The sequence below is a fragment of the Melitaea cinxia genome, chromosome 15 (genome assembly GCF_905220565.1).
Source record: "Melitaea cinxia chromosome 15, ilMelCinx1.1, whole genome shotgun sequence".
Lineage (NCBI taxonomy): Eukaryota > Metazoa > Arthropoda > Insecta > Lepidoptera > Nymphalidae > Melitaea > Melitaea cinxia.
The window spans coordinates 5,122,805-5,143,464 of NC_059408.1; the positions used below are offsets into that span (position 1 = coordinate 5,122,805).

The 20,660-nt window shown below is 31.8% G+C and overlaps 1 protein-coding gene across 1 annotated transcript in view; it reads left to right on the forward strand.

Moving 5' to 3' along the window:
• LOC123660534 (frizzled-4) overlaps window positions 1–20,330 on the forward strand; it is a 34,465-nt gene extending 14,135 nt beyond the window's left edge. Inside the window, exons 2-3 of the mRNA XM_045595591.1 lie at window positions 17,290–17,462; window positions 19,693–20,330. Coding sequence (XP_045451547.1) covers window positions 17,290–17,462; window positions 19,693–20,330 — 811 coding nt within the window. The remainder of the gene's footprint in view (window positions 1–17,289; window positions 17,463–19,692) is intronic.
• Window positions 20,331–20,660: the final 330 nt, after the last annotated feature.

Genomic DNA, 20,660 nt, shown 5'->3' on the forward strand with positions numbered 1-20,660 from the left:
AGAGCCACAAAGACTGCACAAACATCCAGACCACGGCAAACATCTGCATGGCCAATATAAATGTTTGTCATGTGCGGGGACCAAACCCGCAACCGCCAGCGCAACAGCCACAAAACAGTGCTGTGACAATACACAGTGTGTGTATATGTTAACTGCAACAATATACGTGTATATTATTTTCAAATAAATGTAAGAAAATACTACAAACTCAGCTCTATCTTGGAACATTTTTCAAATGTCACTTATCTGTCTCATAATTAGTAAAATGCTAATTGCTCCACACATCAGCTTGTTTCGCATCCAATAAAATATGACCCTAATAATACACCTAAACACAGATTGTGTAAGTCGGCGACTTTGAACTGTATTTTGCATTCCGCGGCGGCACCATCAAAGCTGTAATCACGGCCGCCATTGATCTACAACAAAACTTTCAGACGAACAGCGTTAAAATGTTGCTGGTTTACAATAAAAGTTCTAAATATTAAAAGGCAGAAAATAAATTTAATTAGCTTAGAATTTTTAGAAATAGCTATTATACAAATTTTTATCTTATAAATCATTTGAAAAATAATACACAGTGTGCAAATAAGTTTGTTTAGAAGTTATGTTGTTTTATTTTCGTCTACTTTCTTCAACTTCGGTTTGAGGAGAAGCTGCTGAATGTTAACAATAATTCTAATAATATATACTACTAGCTGACCTGGCGAACTTCGTATCACCTTATTTTTTTCTGAAATATAATAATAACATAATATATCAAAATAAAATATAGCCTATCTTTTAAGTTGGATCAAACTGCACACGGTGTGCAAATTTGACTAAAATCGGTTAAGTAGTTTAGGGGTCCATTGAGGACAAACATTGTGACACGAGATTTATATATATTAAGATTTCATATGACAGTAATAATAATAAATACTGTGACTATTTTAAAATATGTCACTTATGCATAATACAATAATGTCTGCGACGCTGCTGAAATATTGAATATACAAAATGACAATTGCGTCAAGGCCTGTGGGAGTAAAAGCATTAATTGTGACCATGAAAATTTAGACACTCATACAAAAAGTGTGTGTAATATCATTAATAATAATGGTGTCTATCGAACGCAGTCTTAGCGTTCACAATTTTTTCTAGTATCATTTTCTATCGGGTAACGAGGCGTGGTGCGATGATTGTGACGTGATTGACGGCGAGGCGCGCTGTGACAACGAGTTCGACGAGCGTTTCACAACAGTCTTGTTTATTGTATCGCTAACGTTGTCACAGATAATCCAGGCTGACGTTTTTAACCTCGTGCTTTTTTAATTGTCGAAAATAAACAGATAGTAAAATAAAATACGTATTAGTTTAAATTTTACTTAATTTTATTTTCGATTTTTTTGTAATTTTTTTTCATTAATTTTTAGGTTGTTTGTATAATCAACTATGGATAGTAACACTTACGTAATTAATTAAAAAAAAAACATAAAAATTATTTTATTATAACAATTATACAATAAAAATTAAAGCACGAAAACGCGGAAATGATAAAGTTATCATATAAGGACATAATTATAAATCTTATATTTTTTGTAACTGATGCTTGCTATGATTTATTGAATTTAAATTAATATTGTGTATAACCATAGTTGTGATCTTCTTTTTTGTTCCTTCGTCTCGTGGGAAAACATACTCTAAATTTCATTAGGATTACTCGAATCCCTTGGGACCTTAAAAGCCCATTATCATATCTCACATAAGCAATCGTGGTTGCGAACTCAGCCGCCCGTATCGAATACATCAAGAGCATTACAGGAAGATAAATTCTCTTGCCCAATTTTATCAAAAACATACAGTGCTCATTTAATCATGGATTAATTGGTGATAAAATGGAATAAATAATGAGGTTAGTATTTACTGTCTATATTTTTGTTACCGAAACATTGTATAAATGTAGAGTTTCTTGCAGATTCTTGTTGAGTGTCGCCAATTTCCTTCGACAGAACCTAGATTCCAAGTCTGTGGTAACTTCACAATAATACTTCTGCTTGTCATTGTTATTACTAGCTGCTTTTGTCAGGGTCTTCCTTTAAACTATCACTTCCACTTAGCTCGATCTTGTAGTTTTTTGATAGCTTCACAGTAACTATTATTACCTAATTAATGAAAAAATTAGTATACTATTTTAAATGACAAAGTGAGTTTGAAACCAACTTGAATATAGACATTTTTGGTCTCGATTTGATTGTAAAATTAAATTATAAACTTAAAGACGTTACGTTTTAGATATTTACACATATTTGCGGAATTATATATAACTTTTTTGATTGATTGAAGAAGGATTAAAAGGTATGTAATATAGTCAATCATTATATGGAATAAAATATTCAGCATCAATTTTAAATATATTATTTACTAGTGACCTGCCCCGGTTTCACCTGGGTAATTAATATAAATTTCAAAATAATATTTCCCCTAATTTTTTTGAAAATAAGTGTGTCACCCGCGGATAGTAGCTTTCCAACAGTGAAAAAATTCTTCAAATCGGTTCAGTCGTTTTGGAGCATATTCAATGCAAACAAACAACCAATCAAATCTTTCCTCTTTATAATATTAGTATAGATTATTTAATAGAAGTAAACATTTTGGTTTTTCTTTTAAATCGATTATAATTCGTACTTAATAATATTTTTGGTATGTATTTTATTTTTACTTGAGAAACTTAAAATTTAATGTTACATTGTTATATACAACATCAAATCTGATATCAATGAAGTTTATACCAATTAATAATGCAAAAATGGCTTGTTTCACCGGTTGCCGTAAAGCTATCTGAGGTATTATTATTATTTTTCATATAACCAAGTCGACAAACAAACGTACGGCTCACCTGATTGTATGGTAAAACCGGGAGAGATGCCGCAGTGGGATAGATGCCTCATGTTCTAAAAACCTAACATCCCGAACTCACAAATAAAAATTAATCGCATAAGTAGGAGTCGAAGTCACCCCGTATCTCAGATATCTACAGATATTCGTGTGGCAAGGACGCGTTTGGCTCGTGTGTGTAATTGTCTCCGTGGCGAAATTTACAAACACGTCAAAGTTTTAAAGGTTAGTATTTAAGGTTGTATAATTTTATAAATAGTAATAAATTCCGTTATATTTTTTATCACGTCTATATACTGGGTCATTGAGTCTACATATAGTTGTAAATAGATGCTATTTTGTTTATAATTTATTTAAAAAATATGTGGGCATCTATCCTAATCACAAAGGATAGTTGCCCTGATTTTTTGAGGTATAGGTGCCCTTAGCGGCATCTATCCCTTCACTCACCATATACAGAGTAAGTTTATATGTTTAAATTTTTTTTGTGTCTGTTATTTTTTTTTAAATGTATTTGCGTATATTTATGTTTGGATGTTTTACTGATTCTAGCAGAACTATGCCACGAAAATATAAAAGAAAGGAAGGAATGCAAGCTCGAGTATGTTCTTGGACTATAGAAAACCTACAGTCAGCTTTCGATGAGAAAGTATGTGCATGTTGACACTTAATATGAATATTTTAGACCAACAATTAAGAATTTATACTTTTGTTGAATAAATGCTTGTAAAATTTAATTAAATTTATATATATATATATATATATATAAAATTTAGTTTAATATATATATATATATATATATATATATATATATATATATTGTTGAAACTTAAGAGCTTATATTTTAGTTAAACAAAAGCTTTAAAAATTTAATTAGGTATAGTAATCTGTGTGATATAAAAATTATATTCTAATTATAACAATTAAAAGATATAAAAAAACACAAAATGTTTTTCATTACTATGGCCCATGTTTCTCGGAGACAATCGATGTTTTAGGAGTAGAACTACCTAACATTTGGTTTGGGTTTTTCGTTTACACGGTTTAAAGGGCATCTATCCTACTCACTATTTTCATGGTGGGGCAACTATCCATATAGGTAGGCATCTATCCTCAAAAAAAGGGTTCACGAAAAGCTAATTTCTGCTTAATCTGCATTGGGTAGGTTAAAAAAATAGTAATAATTCAACATAAAGGATTGAGCTAGCTACATTAATAAAAATTATTCGTATAAAAATCATATTTTTCAAATTAGGTGGCTATTTCGAAAAGTGAGGCATCTATCCCGATTTTCCCCTAAGCGATTACCGTAGCTTATAGACGTCTGCAACACCAAAAGCATCGCAAGCGCGTTGCCGACCCTATCCCCAACTCCCCCAGTAGCACTAGAAGGATGAATGACGGCATCCAAGAGATAAAAGCTTATGATGTTTCTTTTTCACCATTGCAATCCAATTTACTTAAGGGATACTTTATTCGCGATATGAATCTAAAACTTGTAGTTTAATAATTTAAGTAAAACAAACCCTAATGACCTATTTTACTCTACTGCCATAAAGTCTATTCGTAACTTATGTGAAGGATAAACTTTACATACGTCCAGTAAACAGGCTCATAATATTGAATAATATTTTGAACTAACTTAACAATCTCGTTAACCACAAAGTTATAAAGCGATAGGGTTGTTTTAATTTTATTCTCAACCTTAACTCACGGTATATGTTATTACTCGATTTTTAAATTAAAAATGACGTCTTGCTGCGCCTGCGTTGTTGTTCTTACGGACGTCGAAATTTTAATCACCTGATAAATATTATCGATAAAGGTACACAAGGGCCCTCGAAAAACAAACTCAGCGGGGTCCGACTCCAAGTTTAAACTATGGATAAGACGAATGGAATGACACATGGGATCGATAGTTTGTTTTTTCCTAGATCCACCATTCCGTGCTTATAAATAATTCAGTATTGTTCTTAATCGATCTTATTATAAATGACGTACATAGACATGTTGACATTTTATTAAATGGAAATTAAAAAATGTCACGTTATACTTTCGTTGAATTCTAAATTGACATTTAGAATGTTAGCAGTTGAAATATTTTATTCAAACATAGGCTTCGTGTCAATAAAATTTTAATGAACGACGTACATAATTATCTACGACACTCATTTAAACGGAAAGACGTTACAGAATAACTTTTTTTTGGTTGAAATGTGTTTATGAAACATTAATTGTTATTGCATAGAGTTTTTATAACAACGCGACGCGTTGATGTCTTTTATACGTTTGATGTTTATTTTCCATTATTTTTCCTATTTGGGTTTTATTTATTTCATTATTATTTTATTCAAGTTATTTAATTAATAAATTTTCATATCTTATACTAATATTAAAAAAATAGTAATCACAGTTATTCATTTTTCTAAAAGTTTTCATTCAATGGTTGCTTGAAACCTATCTTTTGATATTATATGTATAGTATATTATAAATACATAATCTCAACAATTTAAATGGACACAATTTATGCATCATCTACATTACTGCGAAAAAATTTATGTACCCGTTCAAAAAGAGACAAATATAAGATCACTTAAATGAAAATTCAAACTCTAATATTAGTGTCATGAAATAAATCATGAAATAAATATAATAAATGTATTAAATATGATTCCCTTTTATTGTGAAAGTTGTGAATTGAATCTTATTAATAAAACATTTAAGGCTTGCTATAGTCAAAGTAATTCTTACCTTTAATTATCAGCACTTCAATTTAAAAAAAAAATTTTTAAAATAATTAATTTTGTGTTAAAGATTGAAACAACGTTTAGTAATTATTTTATCAATTGAAATATAATTACACGGAAAGTGGTTTCTTTTAGCGAATTTTAATTAATTTAATACACAGAATTATTATAATAAGATGACAACTTTTAAAACGTTTTTTACATTTGCATTTAAATGTTCAACAAGCAAAAGTTACTTTAGATTATTAACAATTGTTGAAATATTAAATTACTATGTATTATTGTTTATTTTTACCATTACTTTTTTTACTTCTTTTATACTTTTTTTTTCACTTATATTTTATTATTTATATACATTATTTGTATGAAGTGACGTTTTTTAAAAGTCAAAACTATACCTAAGAATTCTTGAGCTTTTGATTAGAAATAAATAATACGTAGCTAGGCTACGTTAAGAGGGTGATATGGAATGTGAAAGTTTGTATCTAGATGTTCTGTTGTTTTGGAAAGTAAAAGCATTACCATAAAATTTTTAAGAATCAAAATATATCTAAGGCTACTATTTCGTAAAAGTAAATGTCAGATTTAACGTATTTTATAAGTATTATTTATAAGCAAAAAAGAAATACGGTGCAGAAAGTCAAACTTATCAAAATACATTTTCGGTATAAAATAAAAAGTTATCATCAAAACATATGGTCTATATTTAACAATAAAACGCCCTTATAAAAGCCGCTTTCGACATGATCTCAGAATTAAGGATTCCGAAGCAGAAAATCTAATTTGAATAAATTTCAGAGACCAGAGAGAACTGAATTCGTATTCGTTCAGACTAAAGTCGATTCAATATTATGGTGAAAAGGTTTAAATCACAATAACATTTTAATTCTTGAGTCATTCTCGTTAGTCGCGTAACATCAGTTGTCAAATAACTACCGACTGTTTGTTTACGGAAAATCACTCTCTAGATAAATACGATACGTTCTATAATTCAATGAGTAATTATGGCGTTTAAGATGTTTTCTTTTCAATGAATCCATCTAGTTAGTGGGCTTATTGTTGACCGCGTGGTGTTCTGTCCTTGTCCATCAAATATAATTTCATATATCTATCTCTTTCGCGTTGTTAAAGCAAGGTCAGCTCGTTATAAGCTATTAACGAGAGTTGAAGGAAAAGCACGAGCCTTTCTAAGCTTTTCAAACCACAATTGGTACACTATTTTTGTATTTTCTACATTAATGTTACTTAAAGTAGAATAAGTATTATTATAGTAATTACTTTAAGTTTTAGTGTACAACATAGTTATGTCTTTTGAAAGTTTTTATTGTCGTGACGAATAAAACCAGTAAAGTACATATACAATATGATCAAGAATTTCTTGCAGATTTTATAAATCACAGATTAGAATTATATTTATACAATTTATTAAAATTCGTGACATACTTTGGAATTGACATTGAATTATCTAAACATTAAAGATATAGTTTTTCTTAAAATCTTTTTGAAATATTTTCCAACCACCCACTCTGACTTAGTCGTAAAAAATGGGTCTCCTCTTTAGGGTTCAGAGCGGACGCTAGTCTTAAGAGTGTATGCTAGCAGAATCATTCCTCGGCTAAGAACTCTTTAGACACTAAAGTGTGTTTGTTATATTATACGGGTACGTGCATAAATATCTTACTTTGGGGGATATACAGAATCAAATCTGTGACTTTAACAATCGTATCTACATTTAAAAAAAAACTAATAAACACACATTTACAATATTATCTTATATATTTTGAGAAACTACATTTTTTAATAACATCGCTAGATACTCGAAGTTTGGGAACCAATCAGTAGGCTGCGCAGGCTTGTATCGCACGTGTCCCGTTCACACCTACGACAAACGCATAACCTCATCTCCCTCACACTAATGCCTCTATCTCTCTCGCCTATAGACACCATTCGGTCACGGTTCTACGGATAATTAAAAAAATCCGCACCTCGAATCGGAAGATAATAAAATTTAGTATAATTAAATTTTTGTTTGTATAGCTTTCAGTTTTAAAAAACCAACTCCTTAAATATCAAGTAGCAATATTAATTTACATACTATTTATCCTTCTCCTACATTGCGAAAGAGGGCTATGCCCAGTAGTGGGATGTTACAGGCTGAATCGTATTTTTTCAATTAAGTCGTCAACAAAATGCCTCACTTTTGGCTAAATGATAGGATGTAAAGGAGGATGTATTTATATTATTTTGAACATAGTTAAATTAAAATATATTTAATCTGTTCCATAAGTTTGTAATTACAATTTACAAAATCGATTACAAGATTTAAAAAAAAATCGATAAGCAATAATGGATTGTCCCAAAATATAGAACCAAGTTCATGGGAATTGTACTTATTTATAATGGAGGCAATGCTCCTGTGGAACAAAAATAAGACGAATGAAAAAGTGGTTTTTCTATAGAAAACGACTCGCCATCGACTCGTTACCAATCGATTCTAGATACCATATTTGTATTGACTTTTATTTGTTACACGTAATTCGATTTACACGTATTTTCATAACGTTTTGTTTCGCATCACTAATTAAGATCGATTTTAAGTAATTCGATTAAAAAAGTTTTCTTCGGAGACTATTGGAATATCGATGCAAAAACAATGTAACTTGGTTTCTTGATAAGGTACCGGTGTCGAGCTTTTGTTTAAATGATTTCAATCAAACAATGTAATTTTATTGCTGCGACTTCTGACATTTATAATCAGAGACAACTTTTTTGTTTACATATTATTTATCTATGCATTTTCATTACCTTAACATCCTTAACCAATTACATTAGGAGTAAAAAAACTTTATTGGCAACAAAAATAACATCATAAACATACTTTAAAAAATAACATATAAAAAACAAAATTTAATTCAATTCCTTTAAACAAGATCCGATTCGACAAACAACATAATAAAATATTTAAATGTGTAATAAAGTTGAGCAATATAGGACCGGTGCGGCGCGTCAATCCGTCAAACGGTAATCACCTATTATAAAACGGTGAAAAGGCAAACCGAAATAACTAGACAAGCGGACAAGCAGCAACGCTCTCAAACAATCTTGACGTCGATTAGATATTACAATGAACATCGTAGACCTCGACGGGTTAAGAGGAGTATTATTTATATACGTGCACAGATTATATTTATCAAAACAATTAAAGAAAGAAAAGTCAAAAATCATTAAAAATGTTTTATTATTAAATCTTTACTGTAATATTTGAGTAGATAATCAGAATCCAATTTTTCATTCAGGAGTAAAATGCCAGTTTTTCACTGTGTATACTTAAGCTATATTTAAATGGGAGAAAGCGGAGCACAATCTTAGTGCAGTCCATGCGGGTGAAGCTACGGGCGGCAAGCTAGTATATTATTTTTTACATCTGATTAAAAAAGTAAAATAAATACTGTATGGTTAATTACAGGCTATTGTCAGTTTTTCTTAGTAGAATAATGGTTCCAGAGCAGCACCAGCGGCTATTTCATGTCATACATACCAACTAGAATCTTTTATTGTGTTTGCTCGCAAACGAAAAAAAAACCGACATCATCATTACATCGACGAGTAATACAACATAGATCGACGAAAAAATAGTCAAGTAACTACGCGTTATCAAAGATTACTCAAAAAGTAGTTATCAGATCTCAATAAAATTTATATGTGACCACATGACAAACATCAGCTTTCGATTAAATTAAAAATTATTAAAATTGGTACACCCAGTAAAAAGTTATTGCGGATTTTCAAGAGTTTCCCTCGATTTCTCTGGGATCCCATCATCAGATCCTGGTTTCCTTATCATGCATTAAACTAGGGATATCTTCTTTCCAACAAAAAAAGAATTATCAAAATCGGTACATTCAGTAGAAAGTTATGCGGTATAATACAACGTAGGTCGACGAAAAAAGCGTCAAGTAAAAACGCATTATTAGATATAACTCGAAAAGTAGTTGTTAGATCTCAAATAAATTTAAATGGGACCAATTGACACACACCACCTTTCTATTAAAAAAAAATTGTCGAAATCGGTCCACACGGTCAAAAGTTCTGATGTAACATACATTAAAAAAAAATACACTCGAATTGAGAACCTCCTCCTTTTTTGGAAGTCGGTTAAAAATAAGTAAATATTCTTTTCATTTCATCTGTAACGAACCTATTTTATTTATTTATTTATTTATTTACTCTCTGTTGTACACCACAATATGCAAATACAAAACAATAATAATACAGACAACTTAAGAATGTGTAGTACAAGAGGCGGTCTTATGGCTAGTTAGCCATTTCTTCCAGAAAACCCGAACTAGGATTGAATATTATTTATTTGAAGATCGGGTAGGTGGTGCAGTTACATTGTAATAAACTTACATACAAATATCTATACATTAATACTTAGAAGCAATACATATATATACATTTGAATAATATAATATAATAAACTAATAAATATAACAACAGTATCTCATAGCACTTACAATCAATTTCGCCATAAATAAATAAAAATAATAAAAATTAATAAATACAATAAATAAATAAATTTCATTGGAATCGCCCTCAGTATTAAGGTAATGTATTTTAACTAATCTTTTGCACGTTGGGAGTGATACAATCTTTACAAAAAGGTTGACTTCTTCTTTTGAGTGCAATAAGCTCACGTGCCAGAAGAAGTCACTCTTCTCTATCACACTCATGTTTTAATACAAAGTTATAAGACGAAATAAACTAAGCTTTACAAAAAATACATTTGCTTTTTTTGTAACAACGTGTGTGTTAAATAATGAATTGAAATAATTTTAAATATTACAGTAGTTAGTAGCTAAGTTTATTATAAAAATAATATAAAAAAACCTTGTAGTTCAGACGAAAATGGATCACTCCTGTTAAAATGGAAGAAATTGCATCAAAATATTTTTATATTACATTATATAATTTCCGGTTTATTTGTGTTATCCATTGCTATGAGGATGACAAACTAGAGGGTAATTGAGTCTTACTGGAATAGGAACGATTAACAAAGACGAAAATGTGTCAACGAATTATCATAACAAGATTTTGGTTTTTGTGGGCTCAGAACAGTCGAATGGGCTGAGAAGTGACTCGGCTGATTTATTACAATTATTTAAAAGTAACTTACGGGGAAAAAAGCGCCTCAAGTTTTTAGATTTTTAACTAGGTAAAATTTTGTAAGCACAAATGTCTATTATATACTTAATTCTATTTTTTTTTTGTTTATGCCTTAATTGTAACATATTTTTGGTATATGTAATACATTTCGGTATTTAATTAAAGACATATTAATTCTTTTAATTCATTATTAATATATTTTTTTATTATAAGAGATTTCGTCAATTACTACAAGAAAGTTTTATGGAGACCATAAGTTGAGACTAGAGATTATTATTAATACACTTACACTTCAGTCTATCGCAGTCCACTGCTGGGCATAGGCCTCCACAAGTTCGCGCCAAAAATGGCGTGAACTCATGTGTTTTGCTCATAGACACCACGTTGGGCAGGCGGATTGGTGACCGTAGAGCTGGCTTTGTCGCTCCGAAGACTCTGCCCCCCGTCTTCGGCCTGTGTATTTGATTATTAACAAAGACGCTGATACAATATTTTAGTAACTTATTCGAATCACAGTTTTTAAAAGTTTCATTTAAGTAAATTGGTTAAAATTATGTACATAAAGTATCTACTTATGATTCATGGCAGCGCTGTCGCCAATCAGCGGTGAGATGAACATAAAAAGAAATGTAAATACGAGTAATTTGTATGCAATAGGCTCGTATCGTAAACCTAGCGGACGACCATTATGTGAATATCATTTGTGAAGCAGTTTTTGATTAAAATAATGACCAATTTCAGAAAAATCTACTGATGATAATATTGGTCCGTTTTAAGAATAAATTATATACATATATAATTTTTAATGTTTAAGCTGCAAGATTAAAATAGTTTGTGTTTTTTAACTCCGTATCACATTTAGAACGTAATTTTTTCTTTTTTACAGTAGGTATCTACCTATTTTGTAATATAAATTAAAGAAATCTAGACTGATGCCTAGACTGATGACTTAGATTGTTATAGATGATGCTTATTTTTTTTCTTATTTAACATACTTATAGTTACATTAGCCAAAAAATAAGCAATAGCTTCTAGCAGCGGATAATACTTTGTCGATTTGTCTATAAGACCTATATTATATGAGCTATTTGTAGATACCTATATTCTTAATAAGCTTCGCTAATGGGCTCAAATCGACTCATAACGAGTATCATGATATTACCGGTCGTCCTCAAACCAGATATTCCGCGGGAAAAGTTTTAGCCCGACAAAAATCCACTATCATAAAAGATATTTAGAATTTTAAAACGCTATTAAAATTATTAATTCACCTGTTTGAATTTCTATTTTATTAGCCGACTTCAAAAGGAGGAGGTAACACAATTCGACCGTATCTATTTTTTTTTTAATGTATCATTGGGTTTGATCCCAGAGAAATCGAGGAAAACTCGAAAATCCGCATAACTTTTTACTGGATGTACCGATTTTGATAATTTTTAATTTATTCGAAAGCCGATGTTTATAATGTGGTCACTTTTAAATTTCATCGAGATCTGATTACAACTTTTGGAGTAATCTTTGATAATGCGTATTTACTTGACTCATTTTTCGTATACCTCTGATTACAACTTTTGGAGTAATCTTTGATAATGCGTATTTACTTGACTCATTTTTCGTATACCTACGTTGTATTACTTGTCGATATAATTGAAGTCGGTTTTTTTCGTTTACCTGCAAACACAATTATTATTTTTATATCCTTCAATTTTTTTTTTGTTATGTGTACATATGAAGATTTGTATGCCTATATATTTTGTTCAACTTGGCGCTTTCTGGATTCCGACTTCATCTTATGCCGAGGTGCGATCTCGCTAGAAGACATTTAGAACGAATGGCCTTCCGGAGCCTTCTATTAGGGCTCCCCTGTTCTTCACTGCTGGGCCTCAGTACCCGGCGCGGCCCCAAGCGGTAATATTGCACACCTTTTTTTTCTTTTTTTTTCTTAACAAGCTTTTAATGACACGGTTAAAGTAACTCCTGACAAACTGTTCACAAAAGGGTTTTATCCGTCGATAATAAACAAAAATTTCGTTTAGAATGAGGTCTGTTTAAAACGATAAATGACTAAAAATACAACAGTTGTAACTAGATGCAGGCAGAGAAACATAAAGAAGGATCGTTAAGACGATCGTAACAATAAAATGTAACATCCACTGCACTATTTAGGTGAACGGACTTATTTATTGCTTTAAACGAGATGCCATTCCATTATTTTCATAACGTTATTTATACGAGCTAGATATTTCGTATCTTCACGAACGTTTATAGTTATATATATTTAGTAGAAAAATACCTTATTCATATCAAACTAGGTACGTATACCCGACATACAAAAAGTAACGACTCACTCATAAGGTATCGAAAACTTAATAGACATATTGTACCATTTTCCAATAGCCTATCTTTAAGCATAAAAAAAATTAAAATATTAGTTTTTAATATAAATAGATCATTAATTAAATATTGTTTTGTATTTCTTAACTGCATAACAAAAGAAACGCTTGAACTAGTTCGAAAAAAATCTGTACCTTCTTTATATCGGATTAAAGTTGAGTGAAATTTGAAAACGATTTTAATAGCATGCGTTATAAAACAAACAACTATCATCAAAATAGTCGGCACTAAACCGTATTTATGTTGATGATGTCTAATACTACTCGAATTTTATATTTTATCGAAACGCCTAGTTCTTTGACGTTGTTATGACTTACGAAGTTTATTACATACTCGAAATAATTTTTGGCTTCGGCGTCCGCTGATGATGCATGAGGAGGGACCCGGTTTATTTCGGGAGATCGTAAAATCGATTATCCGTTCAATTCGTATACGTCCCCAGCGCGCGTCTGCGCTGCTTCGAAACAGGATGCACTATTTCTGTTACACGTTTTGACAGGGACCCATGTATGATATTAATGTGTACTGGATGTTGAAATGGGTGTTTAATGCTCCAGATACAAGCCACAAAATAAAAAAGAGAGAAGACATATTTGTTGCAAGCGAAACTAATTTTGTCCTTAATATTACTAACTTCCTATGTATCGTAACTTAAAGAATGCCTATAAAAATCGCGTGAAATTAATCAACATTTATGAATATTGATATCTGTCTGAGGCATTTACCTTTAATGTTAATAAAAATATGTACCTTTAATGCATCCCCAAAACGACGAACAACTTCACAGCAGGTGGCTAAATATGGACGCAGTTAAACTGAACGGACCATATTGACCAATCACATTAGACCTGGCTTAGTCCTCCAAACGTTTTATTAATAGTTTAAAGAAACACTTTTTGTTTCCGATCGAAGGTCTCCAACACTGGTCGTATACTTGCTAAAATGTATATTCGATCAATATTTTCAAAATGGTTGATGGAAGTGTGGATAATAAATGACCTTATTATAATTTATTACTTACTCTCTGGTGATAAAAATACTCAAATGAGGTTTATTTCATAAACGAATGTTAATTTCATAAATATAATCGAAATGTAAACGATACACGTAATATATGCATATTTAAATATAATATAACCTTGAATAAAATTGCTGGTAATGTTATGGCATACAAAAAACTCTTCATAAGCTTAATCTATCTACGGCATTACAATATACGCTAGTTTCTCCTTCCTGAATTTTTTCGCTGCGTTTCTGTAAAGGTATTTATTTACCACTTTACCATATTCTTTGAACTAATAAATATTGATCGATTGCAGTACAGCGAACTGTAACGTATATAGCTTAGCAGAAAACCAGTTCGAACTTTAACTCATTAGCTGAATAGTAGAACGACTTTTATGGTGACGTGTAATGTTAATTGGGTACATGTAGGTGGTGGGTATTTTCCTAAAAAATCCTTGACTGTTCTAATTATAATTGTTAAAATATCCAAGATACACTAATTAAAAAGTACTAACAAAAATATTTTAGCATCTTTATCACTTAATTGTAATTAAAATTTAGGTGATATTTTTCTTAAGTGATCATCGTGGTATGAATAGTCTGTAAATTATGTTCTGTAAAACGAGACTAAATTCAAGAAGTGAAACGAAGCTGAGGCCGAACAGCGTATGTCATGTAGACATTTACGATGTCCGACAGATTTGAAATAAGAATATGAATGTAAGCGGCGTGTGTGGCCCCGTGAACTTTACGTTTAAAAAGTATTCATTTTTATTTGAAATCATTTAGAGAAAAGATGTTTTTTATTTTCTCAAAATTTAGTAGTTTAAAATTATATTTTGTTCGCTATATAATGAAGGTTTTATATATAATAAGGTCCTAGAAATTTAAAAAGAGTCGTATTTATTTTCTATGGCATGACAAACAAAAATGATCTTTCATATGACCTCTCCCTTAAACTATAATATACTTTTAAAAGTAACATACATTTTCGGTTTTCCGATTTAATAGCGTGAAAGGAATCGCTTCTTCTGAGATAATATTATCATTTAATGGGCACTTGAGGCGCGACGTGACGCCACATAAAAACAAAAAAATAAAATTTTTAAAGCGGCAGACCATTCGCGCCTCAGTCGTAATAACATTTGCATTTCCAGATTATTTCACAATACTCTATATTGTAGGCTAAAGTCTAAATAAGTATTCCGATCGATATTATTGCATATATACTTATATATAGGTAGTTAGTAGTAGGTACCATAGTTTAACGAATTATACCTACTTAAGTACATACATACTAAAAAATATATTCAAAAACAATATAATTCCAGTAACGTATGAAAATATTGCATATACTTAGACATAGTTTCATGTTTTAATGATTTTAACTCGATAAGGGTTTTTGCGGCACCAAGCATTGCTTCCAAAGAATGTTCCAACAACTATTCCGTACCTAATTATCACATTGCAAATCGTTCAAACATTAGTAAAATGTTATCCGACATGTGTTGGACGGAGGCCGGATCAAACATGCGAGCGGCCGAGCAAACATCACTGTTTGGACTAGCGCCACTTTTGGTTCTGTTCAAATAAAAACTGTTCTTTGCTCAAGTGCCAGTGACACGCCACTGCGGGGAACATAAACCAATTTAAAAGTACCTTCAAGAATCCTTCAGGTGTTCACTTAAATGAAAGTACTTTGCACAGTTAAACGCGCACCGCGGCTCAACTTACGGTGGCTAAAGTTAAAAACAAGGCGACACATTGAAGACTTGTTCCCTTGCGAGGATTTACCTGTCACAAAATTTTAACGAGCTTAAGTAAGGGTTCTTGGGGATAAATAATCTTGGAACTAAATCCTAGCTCGTAAATAAAAGGTCTCGTTTCAAAGGGCTTCTTCTTCCTTCATAAATATATTTATACACGATCCAAGTTTTAATTAGTTGGTACCTATAAAAAGGTTTTTTATTCGGACCTACCCTATCCTAAATAATAATGTTATACTTAATTTGGCCTGCTAATTATATTCGTAATTAAATTATTACTGACGAGTCTAATTTCCACCTAGAGTACCTCATTAACATAGGTCCCTGTTGAAGAATTTTAACAAAAGTTATATTAAAGTCTCCTCATATGGTATGATAGGTCTTGAGTAGTTAACACGCCACCTGCTATCAACAGCTGAGTTTTTTATTCACGGCTGGATCAACAATTTAAATTAATCATAATGTCTTGAATACCTTACCTTAAAATTATTTAAATAGATTAATATTTAAAACAGTTCTGAGAATCATCCATTTGAATTTATTTAAATAGTAGTTTTGGTATTTTGAAATTCATTAATATCCAGTCTTGAAACGGGGACATATTCACATACAGCTAACAGATGGCGATGCGACGAATCATAATTAATTAGATCGTTACACGAACGTCTACTTTTGTCTATCGCTAGATATATAGAAAGATCGAGAACTAAAAGTTCACAAGAATAATAAAATTATAATAATTATAATTCGTATCATTCATATCTATTAACTTTTCGTAAAACGAACATTTAATAACATATAAATTTATGTAGGTAATTAATTGACTTAAAATCTATACAAATAAATAAAACTGGAGTGTCTGTTTGTAATATTAAAATAACGAGTTTTTACTAAATGCATATGGATGTATACACGGTACATATACCAAAATAACATTTTTACAATTTTTGTCTGCCTGTCTGTTTGTTTGTTTGTTCCGGCTAATCTTTAAAACGGCTAGACTGATTTTAACGAGACTTTTACAGTCAGATAGCTGATGTAGTAAGGAGTAACTTAAGCTATTTCAATTTCAGTAATTTATTGATTTTATAACTCTGCGAATTGAACAATAACTTTTTTGTTAAATTCCAGGAGGATGAAGTCGCGGGCACAACTAGTTTTAAATATAAGTGAATTAATTTATTACGTTCTAAACAAATCTAAACTGCTCTGTTTTTCTAAAATATTTATTTAGTAATGTATATAGTATATATTATTTCATCTGCTTTTAATAAAACCCTTAAATAATATTCAAGTTTTTTTTTATTTTAAGCATAATTTATATTATTTCCAGGTGGGTGGTAGCAGCCGGAGCTTGGCGGGCGAGTGTACTACGTCCTCCTACTACCCCTGGATCCAGGAACGACCGCCACTCCTCATTGCTGCAGTTAGCAGCCTGGGGAGTTCCTGCTGCACTAGCAGCGGCAGTTCTAGTTACAAGAGACGTAGACGCTGATGAGCTTACAGGTAACATTATTCTTACACCTCAAGTTAAAACCAATTTCGAGTAGGTATGTTTTAGTTGTTAACTCTAAATTTTAAATAAAATATGACCGAATGTTTACGTTTATTATTTGGTAAATTGATTAAGAATAACCAAACATCTAATCTAAATGTTATTTTAATTATTGTCACACTCACAATAACAGCATCGAAACTTAAAAGAAAGGGTATATAGGTAGGTAAATAAGCCACAATCACATTACACTTAAAGAAAACTATACTAAATTAAACTCATCATCATCATCATCATTACAGCCTATACAGTCCACTGCTGGACATAGGCCTTCACAAGTTCACGCCTAAAACAATGTGAACTCATGTGTTTTGCCCATAGTCACCACGCTGGGCAGGCGGGTTGGTGACCGCAGTACTGGCTTTGTCGCACCGAAGACGCTGCTGCCCGTCTTCGGTCTGTGTATTTCAAAGCCAGCAGTTGGATGGTTATCCCGCCACCGGTCGGCTTCTTAAGTTCTAAGGTGGTTGTGGAACCTTGTTATCCCTTAGTCGCCTCTTACGACACCCACGAGAAGAGAGGGGGTGGCTATATTCTTTAGTACCGTAGCCACACAGTACTAATTTAAGATAGACATCTTAATTTAAGATAAGATTTACATTTACACAAGTACTAAACTACAAATATATAATGTGACTTTTTATATAGCATAGGTACAAACGTTCCAAATTTTTTGATTCTCATGCTAGACAAATACAAAGAAATTCCATTCCAAACAACATGAATGGCTTGAGACCTATTATTTTAGTACACCGAATCAATACAACCTAATACACATCCGTATCGGAATATCACAATCAATCTTGGCGATTCTTACTTATATATTCCTTTTATTGTTGAGTCGGCGGTATTTTCAAAGCGATTAAATCTTGTACGAGTGCACGGGAGCACGCATTCAAGCGTTCGTATTGAGTGTTCTGTTCTGTAGAACCGCACCATTGTAGTGACTACGTGTGTTCTCAATGAGACGGTGACTTGGTTGTGTGCGATTAATGAAGTTCGTTATTAGTTTACAAAATTACGCTAATACCTTAAAGAATCTATTTAACTTTTAATATACCTTTTTGAGAGAACTTTTACTTTTTTTAAGTAGACTATGTATAAACATATTGGTATACCCAAAAGGTATTATATATATATATATATATATATATATATATATATATATATATTAGTTCGCTGAAATCTTTTTGTTTGTCATTGAAATTTTAACGTTAATATTGTATGTAATACGTAATTAATTATATTAAAGATAAAAGAAAAATAATTATAATAAAATTTATCACACATAGGAATAGAGAAGACCCACATTTATGTAAAAAAACAAAGCGGTGTATTTGTGGGTACCTACCGTTGTTATCAAACAAAACTTCTTATCATATACATAAGCTCGGGGAGTATTAAATCCTTTATTTAAACGGACACACAGTCATTTGAAGAGTACCGCTCTGATAATATTCTATAAAGTCGGAATTAATACCGCAACACGTAAATATAAAAACAGAAATAAAAAGGCCGACTTTAGATAAAAGTAACAGTAATTTGTTTTAACTCCAAAGAAGTAAGATAAACAAACGCTAACCTGTAAAGACTGCGGTTATTCATATAAAGTTAATGTAAACAATAATTATTTCAAAAGCGACTAAATAAAATAATCCTCTGAAGGAGTCTTATAAAAAAATTACGTCAAGATTAAAGTTTCAGGTTGACGACACGAAATGTCCGATAAGAGGATTAGGACTTGTCGCTTCGGTCAGGTTATCTTTAGAGTTAGTTATAATCCTCGATACATTTTATTTTTATCCCCTTAAAACCCAGCTGCGGTCGTGTCGAACACTACACAGACCGATTCTCAGGCATATTGCAGTTTCAATCATACCCAGGGTATTGTTCTTTTATTTTTATTATTTCCCCTTCCATTATAGCGAGCGAAAGAAATGCGCGGCCATTATTCGAGCCGTTAAATACGACACCTTTCCTCCTCGCACGCTCGTATTTCAATTTTAAATCGGCTCTTTTTAACCACTGCCTTATTAATGCAGCCTTTTTTCTCGCCGTCTGTTTGTGTAGGTGTTCGCATTGAGAGCTGCTTTACTGGAAATTGGAATGTTATTCTTTTCGGAAGAATGAGTCGGTATCCATTAAATGAGCAAAATGTAAATAAATTTTTAAACATTTCAGGTACATGCTTCGTGGGGAACCAGTCGAGTAAATCTTTACTGGCATTGGTCATCGTCCCCGAAGCTATATGTTTGCTACTAGGCAGCGTTTTCCTAGCTTCTGGTCTTCGGGCAGTGCTTCGTCGTCCTGTGCCATTACCTGCTCCAGCAACGCTTCTAAACACGCCGCCTCCAGCCCACCCTGATCAAAGTCTCCTAAGATTAGGAGCGTTCGCTGCTCTATATGCAGTGCCTTCGGCGTGTATACTAGCAACGTGGGTATATGAGTATATATTGAGAGAAGATTGGTTAGCTGCACCCGTACCTTCATCAGAGCCATCCACACAGCCACAACCATCGTTATGGGTGTTCCTATTCCGTATTTTCGCAACGCAAATACTAGGAGTCATGGTAGCAGTGTGGATAGCAACGCCGAGATTGAAAGCGCTCTGGAGAAGGTTAACAGGTCCTAGGAAACCAGTATTAGCTAAATGCCCGGCGGGTCCACCACCAACACCCCTAACGTTACACTGTTACGCAACACATCCCCACACATTAAGCCGCCATTCGCAGAAATATGCTACTTATCGACCGCCACAGCAACAATCTTACAGAAAACCTCGCCACTACCATTATTCAACCGGGGAAACGATCCTATGATCGTATGGCGCCAAGTGATAACTTAAAAATAGTTATTCAAAATGCATTTATTACATAAGTGAATGAATCGACAAAAAATGTGTTTTTTGAGAAACTGTGCCATTTACATAATATTAAAAACTATTTAAAAACTTATTTGTAAGTCACATAGGTTAGGAAGATTTGTACATAAATATATGTAGTTTTTCCAGTAGAATATAAGTGCCTACAGTAAATTATAGGTTTGAAAAGTAACTGTACATAAATTTTATCCACCTCGCATTCTTCAATCTTTGTTATTTATTTCATAATGTAATTACTACAAATATTTCAATATTTATAGTCGTGACT